At 39.3% G+C, this 15,526-nt stretch overlaps 1 protein-coding gene across 1 annotated transcript in view; it reads right to left on the bottom strand.

Annotated features, from left to right (window-relative positions):
• The window catches only part of Hmcn1 (hemicentin 1), a 354,052-nt gene that overhangs the window by 172,972 nt on the left and 165,554 nt on the right, over window positions 1-15,526 (bottom strand). Inside the window, exons 5-6 of the mRNA XM_055624399.1 lie at window positions 12,791-12,962; window positions 10,390-10,496 (exon numbers count right to left, since the gene is read on the bottom strand). Coding sequence (XP_055480374.1) covers window positions 10,390-10,496; window positions 12,791-12,962 — 279 coding nt within the window. The remainder of the gene's footprint in view (window positions 1-10,389; window positions 10,497-12,790; window positions 12,963-15,526) is intronic.

The following is a 15,526-nucleotide window of genomic DNA, read 5'->3' as shown; positions in this document are numbered from 1 at the left end:
GGATTGTTGAAAGAGCTTCACCAACTCTACATCTCACAAAGAGTTAATATCTGAAATATATAAAGAACTCAAGAAATTAAACACCAACAAACCAAATAATCCAATCTAACAAACAGAGCTAAACAGAATTCTCAACAAAGGAATCTCTTATGGATAAGAAACACTTAAAGAAATGCTCAACATCATTAGTCATCATTTTATACATGTCAGAATGGCTAAGACCCAAAACTCAAGTGACAGTACATGCTGGTAAGTATGTGGAGAAAGGGTAACATTCCTCCATTGCTGGTGGGAGTGCAAACTTGTACAACAACTTTGGAAATCAATCTGGAGGTTTCTCAGAAAATTTGAAATAGCTCTATCTCAAGATCCAGCTATAGTACTCCTGGGTATATAACCAAAAGATGCTCTATCATACAGCAAGGACATTTGCTCAACTATGTTCATAAACAGCTTTATTTGTAATAGCCAGAAACTGGCAACAATCCAGATGTCCCTCAACTGAGGAATGGATACAGAAATTATAGGTACACTTCCACAATGGAATACTACTCAGCCATTAAAAACAAGGAAGTCATTAAATTTGCAAGAAAATGGATGGAACTAGAAAAGATCACCTTGAGTGAGGTAACCCAGACCCAGAAAGACACACATAGTATGGACTCATTTATAATTTAATATTAGCCATATAGTATAGGATAACCATACTACAATCCACAGACCCAATGAAGCTAAGTAACAAGGAGGGCAAAAGGAGGATGCATGAATCTCACTGAGAAAGGGAAATGGAAAAGACAGAAGAAGTGCTCAAAGAGAGGGAACAGGATTAAAGAGGGAGTTCTGAGAGAAATGAGGGTGGGAATTGATGTGGGGAGAGCAGCAGAGAGGGATAAGGCAGACAGAGGACATGCAAAAAGAGAAAACATGGCTTGGGGCATCTCTGAGACAGGCTGGAGACCCACAACAGGATAGGCTTCTGGAAGGATAATGGGGTAACTCTAGCAGAGACTCCTACTAGCAGGGGACATAGAAAATGAAGAGGCCACCCTCTAACAGGAATCCAAGTAGAGGTACAGGAACACCAACCCACCTACAAAAATGTTGACTCCTTCCCTGCTGAAGGAGTCTGATAATTGGAATTCTGCCTTCTGGCCTTGGCAGATGCGGGTCTTATCTAAATTCCATGTCTCAGAGACTGTCCTTGGCGGTCTCTGCAGGCTGGGTGCTCTGAGCCTGAGAAGTAGATAGCAAGCTCCCTGAAACCTTGGGAACCAGATAGCAGACTTTGTGTAACCTTGAGTGAATCCTTGGATCCCTTGCCAGGTGGCACAGATGTGTTGCTACTGTGAGACAAATTTGCTTGTACCCTTTGCTTTATAAGTGTTTGCACGTTCAGTAAACTGAAACTTGATCAGGAATCTGTCTTATCTCCATTCTTCGCATCTCTGTCCCCCAATTTCCACTCCCTCTTTCAGGTGGACCCTATTTGACTAGCCCGCAGGACAAGTCACCCTGACTACAAGATATACAGGGAAAGAGATAGAGCAGACATTGAGGGAATGTCCAGCCAATGCCTGGGCACACTATGAGAGAAAGCCAACACAAACACTATTAACAACATTCTATTATACTTGCAGACAGGAGTCTAGCATAGCTGATAGGCTCCACCCAGCAGAATACTGAAACAGATACTAAGACTCAGAGCCAAACCTTGGCAGAGTGCAGGAAGCCTTGTGGAAGACTGGGAGGAAGGATTGAAGGACCCTGAGGAAATAAGAGCTCCACAACAAGACCAACAGAGCCAACTAACCTGGGCCCCGGGGAAGGGGGGTTGTGGAGACTGAAACACCAAGCAATGACCATGTATGGACTGGACCTAGGCCCCCTACACATATAACACAATGGACAGTTTGGTCTTCATGTGGATTTCCTAGTAAGGGGAGCAGGGGCTGTCTCTGATGAGGACTCTTTTGCATGTTTTTTGATCACTTGCTTCTGGTAGGACTGCCTTGCCAGGCCACCAAGGTTTGTGCTCAGTCCTGATATGACTTGATGTGCTGGGATGGGTAGGTTGGGAGGGGATTCCCTCTTCTGAGGGATGGAGGACTCGGAGAAGAAGGAAGTAGGGGGGATCCAGGAAGAGAGGAAGGAGTGGGCTACAATTGGAATGTAAAGTGAGTAAATAAATAAAATAGCAAATGTACTCAAAACTAAAGTCAAAACAAAACCCACAATATATATGCATTCAAATGAAGATATATGACATATATATATATATATATATATATATATATTCAAGAGGCAGTTATTTAACTAATCTATTCATGTGTAAACAACCCTTTAAACAGTTTTTCAATTTCTACTTCAGTTATGACAGGATTAAGTAGCTATTATTTTCTTCAGCTTTTAAAAAATTAAGGAATGCTCTGAGATCACAAGGATAATGAAAAGTGGATCTTGAACTAAAATAGATATCCACCTCTTCTCAAAATTTGCTCTTAACTGAGACCCCATTCTTCCAAAGGTAAGGAACATGATTGTTTTCATCAATTTTTCCTTGAGAACTTCTGTGATACAGTTATTATGTCAGCCATAATAATCCCTGTTCACTCTGTATGTCACTCTACTGGGCATTACCTCATTGGATGAACATGGAAGCAAGGATAGAACTGCTGTTTAAGCATAGAATAAACTCAGTTTAAACACACATGCATGCACATGCACACACACACACACACACACACACACACCCTCATTTACATATGTATTTATATGCAGCCAAATTTGAGCAGAGGCATTCCGTGTACATAACATTTGGATATTGGAAGGCCAAAATAACTGGATAGTTTTCTAGGTAAAGCCTGTGAAAACAAGTTCCATTGCCCCAAACACTAAATCAGTGCTGCAAACAGAGTTGTCTACAGACATCCATAGGCTGCAGGGGAGGATGACTGGAGGAGTCTCTTGAGCAGTCCTTTGTAGACCTGAGAGTGCTTTACTAATGATTCTTTTTTTTTGAATTTTATTTTCTTCTTATCAGTTACATTTTATTAACTCTGTATCCCAGCCATGTCCCGATCCCTCATTCCCTCCCAGTCCCTCTCTCCCTCCCTCATCTCCACCGTGCCCCTTGCCAAGTCCACTAATAGGGGGGACCTCCTCCCCATTCATCTGATCCTGTTTTATCAGGTATCTTCGGGACTGGCTGCAAAGTCCTCCTCCGTGGCCTAACAGGACTGCTCCTCCCTTGGGGGGTGGGGAGGCCAAAGAGCCAGTCATTGAGTTCCTGTAACAGTCCTTGTTCCCCTCACTATGGGAAACCAATTGGTTACTGAGCTACCACAGGCTACATCTGAGCAGAGGTTCTAGGTTACATTCATACATGGTTCTTGGTTGCATGTCAGTCTCAGAAAAGACCCTATGCCCAGATATATTTGGTCCTTGTGGAGCTCCTATCCTTTCCTCATCAGACTAACTCCCCTTCTTTCTTATGATTCCCTGTACTCTGCCAAAGGTTTGGTCATGAGTCTTTGCTTTGAAAACACTGCTAGTTAGAGTCTTTCAAATGCACTCAGTAGACTTCTGTCATATGTTCAATGTGCATCCCATCTGTCTTTCTAAACGAGGATTGATAATCTTACCCCATGTCCACTCTCTTGATTAACTTTTTTAGGTGTATAGATTTCATTATGTTTATCATATCTTATAGGTCTATATAAGTGAGTATATACCGTGTTTGTCTTTCTCCTTCTGGGATATTTCACTCAGGATGATCTTTTCTAGATCCCACCATTTGCCTGCAAATTTCATGATTTCCTCCTTTTTGATTGCTGAGTAGTATTCCATTGTGTAAAAATACCACAATTTCTGTACCCATTCCTCCGTTGATGGACATCTGGGTTGTTTCCAGGTTCTGGCTATTACAAATAATGCTGCTATAAACATGGTTGAGCAAATATCCCTTTTGTGTACTTGAGCAAACTTTGGGTATATACCTAGCAGTGGTATAGCTGGGTCTTGAGGAAGCACTATTCCTAATTGTCTTAGAAAGTGCCAGATAGATTTCCAGAGTGGTTGTATCAGTTTACATTCCCACCAGCAATGGAGGAGGGTTCCCCTTTCTCCACAACCTCTCCAGCATGTATTGTCCCTTGAGTTTTTCATCTTGGCCATTCTGATGGATGTAAGGTGAAATCTCAGGGTCGTTTTGATTTGCATTTCCCTGATGGCTAATGAGGATGAGCATTTCTTTAAGTGTTTCTCTGCCATTCGATATTCCTCTGTCGAGAATTCTCTGTTTAGCTCTGTTCCCCATTTTTTAAGTGGATTACTTGGTTTGCTGCTTTTCAGCTTCTTTAGTTCTTTGTATATACTCGATATTAGTCCTCTGTCAGATAAAGGGTTAATGAAGATTCTTTCCCAATCTGTAGGCAGGCATTTTGTTTTGATGACAGTGTCCTTTGTTTTACAGAAGCTGTTCAGTTTCATGAGGTCCCATTTATTGATTGTTGCTCTTAGAGCCTGTGCTGTTGGTGTTCTGTTCAGGAAGTTGTCTCCTGTGCCAATGAGTTCTAGGCTCTTCCCCACTTTTTCTTCTAATATGTTTACTGTTTCTGGTTTTAAGTTGAGGTCTTTGATCCACTTGGACTTTAGTTTTGTGCAGGGTGATAAATATAGATCTATTTTCATTTTTCTGCATGTGGACATCCAGTTGGACCAGCACCATTTGTTGAAGATGCTGTCTTTTTTCCATTGAATGGTTTTGGCTTCTTTGTCAAAAATCGAGTATTCATAGGTGTGTGGGTTTATTTCTGGGTCTTCTATGTGGTTCCATTGATCCTCCTTTCTGTTTTTATGCCAATACCATGCAGTTTTTATTACTATTGCTCTGTAGTACAACTTGAGATCGGGGATGGAAATACCTCCAGATGATCTGTTGTCGTACAGGATTGTTTTGGAGATTCTGGGTTTTTTGTTTCTCCGTATGAAGCTGAGAATCTTTTTTTCAAGGTCTGTAAAGAATTGAGTTGGTATTTTGATGGGAATTGCATTGAATCTGTAGATTGCTTTTGGCAGGATGGCCATTTTCACAATGTTAATCCTACCAATCCATGAGCATGGGAGATCTTTCCATCTTCTGAGATCTTCAATTTCTTTCTTCAGAGACTTGAAGTTTTTCTCAAACAGGTCTTTCACTTGCTTGGTTAGTGTCACCCCAAGATACTTTATGTTATTAGTGGCTATTGTGAAGGGTGTTGTTTCCCTAATTTCTTTCTCGGCCCTTTTGTCTTTGGTATACAGGAGGGCTTCTGATTTTTTTGAGTTGATTTTGTATCCTGCCACTTTGCTGAAGGTGTTTATCAGCTGGAGGAGTTCTCTGGTTGAATTTTTGGGGTCATTCATATATACTATCATATCATCTGCGAATAGTGACACTTTGACCTCTTCCTTTCCGATTTGTATCCCATGGATCTCCTTTAGTTGTCTTATTGCTCTGGCTAGGACTTCAAGTACTATGTTGAAGAGGTATGGAGAGAGTGGGCAGCCTTGTCTTGTCCCTGATTTCAGTGGGATTGATTTAAGTTTCTCGCCATTGAGTTTGATGTTGGCTATAGGCTTGCTGTATATTGCCTTTACTATGTTTAGGTATGTGCCTTGTATTCCTGATCTCTCCAAGACTTTAAACATGAATGGGTGTTGGACTTTGTCAAATGCTTTTTCAGCATCTAAGGAGATGATCATGTGGTTTTTAATGATTCTTAGATGTGCTTCTGCCACTCGACTAGACTATCATCTGCAAAATGGACTATTTTTCATAAAAACAATCCAAATTTAATGAATATATTCTTCTAATGGCAATATTTTCATTTTGATGCACTAACATTTCCTAGTTTGTAAACTTTATGCAATCATACAGATAAATACACATAATCATTTGCAAAGTGTGTTTGCATAGTGGCTTCTTTAATATTGGCAAAAATTAAGATACAGTATTTGATTGATACTGAAATCATAAGTAGTTAATATATACACAGACACTGAACTTCAATAAATTTTTCAGATATTCCAATGCTAGTGAATAAAGCATTGTTTTACATTTAAACACATTTTAGATTATCTTTTCAACGGATCCCACTCCAACTCTTTCAAGGGCCCAGTAATCCCCAAATCATGACCTCTTCTTTAATTATTAGTGTTATATGTGTGTGTATGTATGCACATATGCTCATATGTATATATGTGTGTGGATATAAATTTAGCCTGTTGGGTCCATTTGTAAGTATAGTTCACCTCCCTTCCCCTAGAGAAGACTGAGTCGCACTCTCTCAGTAGCCATTAGTTGCCTGTCGCTCTTCATCTAGGGATAGGGCCTTGCGAAGTGGTGTTGGCATTGTGCGTGCATTATTGAGGCAACCATATTAACCTGTAGAAAATGCATTAGTAGGCACTGAAAATTAATATAACCAGCAAAACCAAAATATTTCTTCCAGTCTCAGAATCTCAATATAGTCGTGTGGTATGGAGTATTCTCTTCTGTACTTAGAGGATTATCTAGGGACAGTTTATCCAAATTTACTTAATGGAAACATACCCCAGGGGATGTGTTAAATTACAAATGATTACACTGATAATCTTAGGCTAATAGAAACATTTTGTATTATCTAAATCTATTATTTAATATCGTCATAGGGAGTTTCCCATGAGTAGAAGGAGACAAAACTTGGCTCAGGGATTTTCAGTGCTAACAGACTTATATTCTATGTAGCTATATATTAGCTACAGCTGTCTGAATGGAAAATTCATATTGCTTCTCAGAAATAAGATCCAGGATTTGTAGTTTCCATATGAATGGAAACTTGGGGGGCATAAAACGGCTTTCTCTCCTGTTTTTAATAAAATTTTGTTCTTTTCGGTTACTTCTGGTCAGTATGTTTTACCTACATCAGAGGCAAGTTAAAACATTTGCATCATTCATCTGTAAAAACATGTCCCAAAACAACACAGTAAAAGTGTTTGCATAATAAAACACAGAGAAAGCAAGGAGCCTCTCCAGCAGCTTTTAAATTGTGGGTGCATTAAAGGCCCCCATCCCAATCCTCGAGCTGCAGGCTAACTAAATCTGCCACTTTCTTATGCACCATCAGGGTGAACGTTAATTTTTATTCATAAATGTTCACATAGTTCTTGTTTGGGCACTGTAGCCTCTCGGTGATAACACTCTAGCCACAATAACTAGAGAGAAAAAAAATCTCTACAAAAATAAATATGATAGAGGAGAAAATTTGATCTAAGAGAGGTATAGACAGCCAGAGGAAAAGACGGTGTTGTAGGACACATTTGAAAAGACTGGATCAAAGCGCTGGCATTTGAGTTGAATCTTGAAGGATAGTTATAAGTCGGGAATGAAAGGAAAGGCATTCTAGGGAGAAGAAACTCCTAGAAGGAAAAAAAAAAAAAAAAGCTGGGTGTGGTAGTGCCCCAGTTCCCTAATGACAACACTCAGGAGGCGTGTGTATCTCTGTGGATTTGAGGCCAGCGTCGTCTTCACAGTGGCTTCCAGGACAGCCAGGCCTATACAGGGAGACTCTGGCTCCAAAAAACAAGACAAAAGCATGGGGCAAAGGAGGGATAATGGGGCCAGCTTCAATTTAAATAATTAAGTTTGACTAGAGTGTAAATGTAAGTGATACAAGACAACCAGAAGAGTGGTGGAAGACAAATCTCATGGTCTTTCAGTATCTTATGATAAAACAGACCCTTTTTCATACTTGGAATAAAGTGTTAAACATTCGAAACATTTTTAAAAAGTGTTAGTAATTTGTCTGATAGAGAAGACATTCTCCAGATAGCACAGAGCAAAGGAGATAAGATGTGGATACACTATCTAATCTCAGTTCTCTTCTTGAGAAAGCACACATGTAGAGCGTTTGTCATTCACCAGCTGTCTAGAAGGGAGATCCAATGTCAGTAGCAATATTTATGTCAGTAGATATAACTCCATTTATTTTGTATCATGCTGACAGATTATTTTGTCATTTCATAGAGGACCAAAATAAATGTGTTATCTGTAAGTTGTACTTCAGTGCTTATACTTTGTTTTAATTATTGCCACCATCATTTGTAAGCTAGGAATGGTGCTGGCCAGAAGTGGCAGTTCTTTAGCAGGTAGAATGAATTTTGGGCAATGTGAAGATAGATACTGTGTCTTCTTTAGCATTCTCTTAATTATAGGAGACTGAGCTTAGACACTTGTCTAAACAGAGATTTTATTGCCTCGTCATTTTCTTCTCACTCTCTTCACTTTCAGGCTAGCCCTTGGAACTCCTCTGTCCTAATTATCAATTAAATACACTTAGTGCACACTCAGCAGATAGTCTAAAACATGGCCAAAAGTAAACACTGAAAATTTATGACCAACTAAACAGACAAGCAGAAAACAAACTGCAGTTATGCCGTATCATTCCTCCAGGCAAGAGTTTTACTAGAGGAAAAAACACTGGTAGCAATCCAAATCACCTGGAAGAAAGTTCAAATGCCCCAGAATAAACTACTGCTAAAGTGGGCTTACGTGCAAATATCTCACAGCCAACAATGGATACCTTATTGTTAGGATTTAGAAAGCAACAACAGAGTACCTGACTGCCAACCCGGGGCACTGCTAGCTTAGGTCATGCTTAAATTAAATCATCTCAGGGAGGAAGAGACTTGACTCTTACAGTCCTTCCTACTGTGGTTAAAACAAAACAAAACAAAAATAGATTCAGCACACATCACATTTGGACACATTAATCAAAATAACTGTAGCACCAATTTTAGCCATGTTTCTTCAAAATACCATAGTAGAAAAACACTTCATTGTTGCCACCAAGGAATTCAATAAGTACTGCACACCTACTGAGTGCAAGGACCAGAGTGAGTAAAACAGTTGTGAGCATTTATCATCCATTCGTTAAGAAAGTGCCAAGTTGCATTTATGCTGCCTTTGCCGCTCCTACTCAGACTCGAAATCATCTGCTCCCCGTCCCTGTTGGGTTGGGAGCTCTGAGAAGAAAAATTGTTCTGGCACTTGAAGTGCGTTATGATACAAACTGTAATCCCTTAAAATGAGAAAAGTACATATTCTTTGAAAATCAGAAACCTGCCTGGCATGAAAAAGTCCTCCATGAATGTCTATGGCGTACCACCCCACATGCACTTGTATTCACAACACTCCTGTAATTGGAATGCTCGTCCCATGAAGCCAATTATGTTGGGAAGTAGAGGTACTGAAAGAGAAAAACACTGCTGCAGGTACCCTCACAAGGATTCTGGAGCACAGGGTTCCTTGGGAGCTGCTAAGGGTGCTGCCGGGAAGCAGTACAGGGAAACCCACTGATGAAGCACAGTTTGTTAAGCCCACTCCTGTGGTAAGCATTTGGAGTTCATGCCCAATGGTCTGAAAGCTGCTCCTGAGGGGTGTTAAAAACCTCAGCAGAACAACCTTCTCCTGTTCTCGGGGAAAGCCTCTCACACGGAAAACTGCAGACACTTGGGCTGGAAGGAGGTGAGAGCATAATGAAAAGTCTGAGAAATGCTGGCAATCACTCCGATTGCCCACTACAGCCAGTTGCACACAAGCTCCAAAGCAACGTCATATATATGATTTATGGTTTCCTTAATTTTGACTGCATGTTACATTCTTTCCTCCATATTGAATATATATTATTATACATGTGATATATATATAATATACATATATGACATATATAAAATATATCATATAGAATAATGCATATCCTTTATATATTATTTATGACATATAATATATCCTTTCAGATCATTCAAGAAAACAAATGCTATTTTTATTAAAGAAAATAATGACTGTCAATCTAACAAATAATGGCAGCCAACAGTTCCTGAGACGTTGCCTTGCACTACTTCATGTATATGAGCTTTCTTTCTTCTCAGCCAAACTCTGAGTATAAATAACTACCACTGTCACCTGACAGAGGAGGATAGTGAGGAATAAAAAGCTCTGCCCCCAGACAGTCCTGTGAGTGTTGTTCAACCCCAGGCAGTTCCCACCAGAGTCCACAGCCCAAGCTAATGTTCTCCATGGGCTCCATGCCTGCTGATTTTAGAAGGAAGAAATGGATGGTACCATCAGTCCACAGATTTGATGACTGGAAAACTGCCCAAGAATTTTAATCCTTATTGCAGAACACCACTGATGCTCATGGTCATCAAAACAACACTCCCAGCTCATGTACCCAAGACCTCCCACGTATGTACTGTCATTAAAAAGTGTTCTTCACGATGGTAAGGATATATAAATAAGCTATTTTACATACATTTTAAAGCATGCCAACTTAAAAGTAAAATAACAAACAGACTTCGAAATAATAGTACCTTCACTGTCCACATTCCAGCTTCAGGCTCTTTGACATTCACCACTTTGGCAGAGTTATGGATATTTAACAGCTCATTCAAGCCAAATCCCTTTTTTATCAGCTTCCCTGAAAGACAAAAAAAAAAAAAAAAAAAAAAGGCAAAAAGCATAATTTCTCTCCCAGGTAAAGAGATCAGCTAATTTAACATGCACAAGCCTCAGAATATGATCAAATTTCACATACATAGGGGATTTTTTTGCCAAGTATGTATGTTTATTAATTAACAGATATTTGTGCCCATATCTCAAAATATTGTCTTATTTAGATCTAAAACGTACTTAATTGTAGGTTTCTGGGCATGACAACTGAAGTAACAAGATCCCCATCTGTTCTGTGTTTGATAGTAAAATGAGAATAACAATTGATAAACTGTCCCCTTAACTCTCAAGCCAGCCTGGAGAACAAGTGATATGTTACTAAGACGTTCCATGCAGTCACTAGAGAGGGGTAGAGTGCAGAGAGGCAAAACCAGAATACAGGTCTTTATGGAGGTCAGTGTAGGTGCTGATAACGTGAGCAACCTGAGCAAATCTCTGCACAAAGTGCAGACCTTAACCAGTTTTCCATGAGGTGCAGAAAAAGGCTGTCTATCGAAGGACAAAAAAAATGACATTGTAACAAAAGCATGGTACCATCTCCTCTCTGCCTGATACTTGCCTTCAATGACTACAAGTTGGGATCTAAGGGAAATATAAATACAATGGAACTGAGCCCTAGCTTTTCACATTTGGCCTTCCTGTGCTCTATGTACTCAGGTACGTGTTTTAAGTCATTGAAAGGTTGACCATCATCATGCACCCAGAGGGTCTTTAGAGCAGTAGGGACACGGCACAATGTGTACAGCTCTTCGGGGTAGCATGGGAGTTATGACAGCGCCTAGAATGTGGCTGTGTTGACAAATGCCCTCTGAGACCAGTGCTCTGCAACTCTTAAAAAGGAGGTTTTTATAGTCTTTGTAAATTTCAGTGTTTTGCTAGCATGGATGAAGACTCTGAGCAATATTTCATATGCTTACAGGAATTATTTCACATTATTTGCTTCTACAGTTACACTCTTTGCCTTTATAAATATTCACAAACAAAGAAAAAGGTACAGCAGACGCCAAAGCCACAGTAGAAATGGAACATGTTCATCAGAACCAGTAGGTACGCTTAATTCAATGTGAGGCGAAATGAGATTCCTTTATCCTAAGATTTGCTTTTCAGTGTGAGTCTCGGCATTTTCAACCAACAGTAGAAAATTAGAAAAATCTTGTCTGAAAATTACATGTGAGAAAAAAGTAAGTTAAAACACTCATTTGCCTACTGAGAATATAATTTATTTTCGCACCTCTGGGAACTAAAGAGAGAACCTTGTACACTTTAAGCAAGTGCTCTACCCTGAACTTTAGCCCCAGCCTAACTTATTTATCTATTTATTGATTTATCTGTTTATTTGTGTGTGTGTGTGTGTGTGTGTGTGTGTGTGTGTGTGTGTGTGTGGTGTATGTGCACATGTCTGCATGTGAACACAGGCACACAAGTGGAGTTCAAAGGCCACTTCAGGTGTCAACTCTGGACTTTCACCTTGATGTTTTTGATGCAGGGTCTCTCATGCTATTTGCCAATGCTACTTAGGCCAGCTACACGGTCTCCGGGTACCCTCCCATCTGCCTCCCATCTTGCCCTGGGAGTACTAGGTTTGCAGACACGTGCTACCATACATGGCTTTTTATGGGAGCCCTGAGTATCCAAACTCAAGGCCTCATGCTTTTACGGCAAGCACATTACTCACGGAGCCATCTCCCTCTCCCATTAAATTTTCCTTTTAAGGAGCTGTGTTCTTTAAAATTAAACTTTTCCAAAAAATGACAATGAAAAGTTAAAAATTTGTTTAAAAATAGTTACTTTAGTGATGTGTTCAAAAAATTAACATAAGATGTTAAATTTTACAGAATAAATTACCATAAAATACATACAATTTAAAATAATGTCCTGGGGGCATAGTTGAGAGGTAATGTCCTAGACAAGCAAATAGCAGACCCTGGGTTTAATCTCTAGTACTGAAATAATGATGCTGATGACATTATTACATATAGTTATATGAACATACTATAATATTTAAATAGCTTTTCATGTGGATAATTAGCTACAATAAATTTCATGAATGTAATTGGTTTAAATATGAGAAATTTTAACTTTGTTCATTCTCATGGTCATTAAAAAACACTCAAGACTAATAACATTTTCCTTTCAAACATCTATAGTCATTGATGAATGCTTTGACCATATTTATAAAGCTGGAATTAATTAGCAAAGGGAAAGCAAAAAATTGCCTTCCCTGTCCTCCATATTTAATAATCAGGGTTTGATTCATCTCACCGAAAGGGTTGCGAATTTCAATCCCGGGAGAAGGGCCACTCAGGGACACGGTCACTTCTTTGAGGCTGGGATCAAAAGGAATTTTCCAAGTATTTACAGCCTGTTCCAAATGATCGGTGGACAAGAGGTGCACTTTGGAGGCCTGCACTGCTTCCTCCACCCACTTGAGGACCTACGGGAGGGAAAGAAAAGTGTGAATGGCGCCTGAGACATCACTTCCGGCAACATCATTTCCGGTTCGGGAGCTTGTTCGGTGAAGCCCTGACCTCTGAGGCGCCTCATGTGCTGGTGTGAGCCTTGTCGCATCCTTAGCAAACACACACCTCACACTCCACCTCTGTGCTCTGTAGGCAACCAAAAATTTAAAAAGAGCAGGAAAATATTTCAGCCTCAAATCAACTCAAGGAGTACACGGAACAACAGTCCTTGGGAATATCTTACACGATTAAATGCTAAAAAGGTGTGACTGTGGCAAGCATCTACTTCATATAATTTTTACAACAAACCTATCTCCCGCATTAGACAAATGGTACATGTTTAGCTAAGTACTGATTAACCAATCTTACTTAATTCAATCTCAACTCGGCTGTGGTGATACCTATCTACGTCACATCTGTGCTTGACATGTACCTTTACTTTTTAGCACCACCTTGTAATTATGGACTATAATCTAAACAGAACTGACTCCTAAGCAAAGTTAAAACATTAAAAATTTAAAATTTGTGAAAGCGGTCACAAACTAAGTGATCAAGCAACGAATACTGAACATTGTTTATATTTCCTATAAAAAGATCATTTTCACTTTCTTTGCTATTTTTCTCCTAAAGAGTATGGAAATTAGCATAATTAGCAAAGTGCGATAGTTATGTTAACTACATAAATAAACGTGCATTGTCTAGGGTTCTCTCCCATGTACGTTGTATTGGTAGACATATTTTTTCTTTTTTTTCTTTTTTATCTTTTTATTTTTATTAATTATTGTTTATTCAATTTGTAATCCCCCTGTAGCTCCCTCTCTCCTCCCCTTCCAATCCTACTCTCCCTCCCCCTTCTCCACCCATGCCCCTCCCCAAGTCTACTGATAGAGAGGTCCTCCTCCCCTTCCATCTGATCCTAGTCTATCAGGTCTCTTTAGGAATATTAGATATATAATATAGGATAAACATACTAAAATCTGTACACCTAAAGAAACTAATCAAGAAGGAGGACTCTGGCTAAGATGTTCAATCCCCATTCAGAAAGGCAATGAGGATGGACATCAGAAGAGGGAGAAAACAGGGAAGAGGACAGGAGCCTGCCACCTAGGGCCTCTGAAAGGCTCTACCCTGCAGGGTATCAAAGTGGATGTTGATACTTATAGCCAAACTTTGGGCAGAGTGCGGGGAATCTTATGAAACATGGTGGATATACTTTTATGCAATATTTATTAACAGCTTTTCTTCTCTGCATTGGTATCTACTGAAATTTTTGCTTTTATTCTATATCATTTACTTTTCACACATACTCCTGCCATTGCTCCAGGGATAAAAATCACACAAATTTCTGTGTGTAACTAACACCAGGTGGTGCGTGATTAAGATATTAAAGGTGGCCTGTGTATTGATGGTAAAGAGATTGGTTATAATGACAAAAAGTATGTCTTTTGTTTATTTGTTGAGATAATGTCTCCGCTACCCCAACTGGAATTGAACTGACTATAGAATTAAAGCTTGCCATAACTCCTAATCATTCTGCTTCCACCTGCCAAATGATAGGATTATACACAAAGCACCACCACTGCCAGCCTGATGCTCTTCTTAAATAAGAAGGTGCAGGGGAAGCAATCAATGCTAGTTAAAATCTGGAAGCACCACCACACCACTCCCACGTGGCTGACACTAAAATTGTATTAGCTTCTTCCTCCCCAAATAAATATTCTTTTCTTCCTCTGATTATATGTTTCAATAAAAATGTCATAGGCAACTAAAACAATCTGTAAAAGGTAGTGGTTTCTGTAAATAAAGGAAGAGGCAAATTCATGGTAGGTGGCAGGGAGGATTTGGACAAATGTACAAGAATACCACAGATAGGTTAGAAAGAGGAGTGATGTCATCTAGGAAAATGTTCAGATAAAAGCTAAGCTGAAGAAATTAAGGCAGAACACACCAAGATGCTGCATATCCATGCTTATTGGAGCACTGTTCACTGTAGCAAAGGTGAATGGAGAAAGAGAAAGTGGCACACACACCTAATAAAGTTTTATTCAGGAGTAAAAACAGGTAAGATTGTGCCATTTGCAAGAAAATTTATCACACTGGAAGATCACTGTGTAAAGCAAAATCAGCCAAACTCAAAGACAAATATCACATACTTCCATACGCGCTAGCTAGACACAAACATTGAAAATAAAAGGAATATACGGGTGCTAAATGGGTCTTAGGGTAGACGGAAAGGAGAAGGGAGAATAAAGGAAGAAAAGACAAATATTGCATATTTTCCTTATTTGTGGATTCTAGATTGAAATATGCACATATTCATGCATATATGATACAAAAAAGCAGAAAGGAGCCTATAAGGGCATAGAAAGACACAAGCAGGCAAAGAAATGATAGAAAAAGGAAGATGACAAAGAAAGAAATGTGAACAAAGTACAGTTATATATGGACACACACATATATATGGACAGTAGATAGATGATGATGATAGAGATAGATAGATAGATAGATAGATAGATAGATAGATAGATAGATAGATAGA

This window comes from Psammomys obesus, unplaced genomic scaffold (assembly GCF_907164565.1).
Source record: "Psammomys obesus unplaced genomic scaffold, mPsaObe1.curated_primary_1811, whole genome shotgun sequence".
Lineage (NCBI taxonomy): Eukaryota > Metazoa > Chordata > Mammalia > Rodentia > Muridae > Psammomys > Psammomys obesus.
This window is presented reverse-complemented; position numbering and strand designations above follow the sequence as displayed.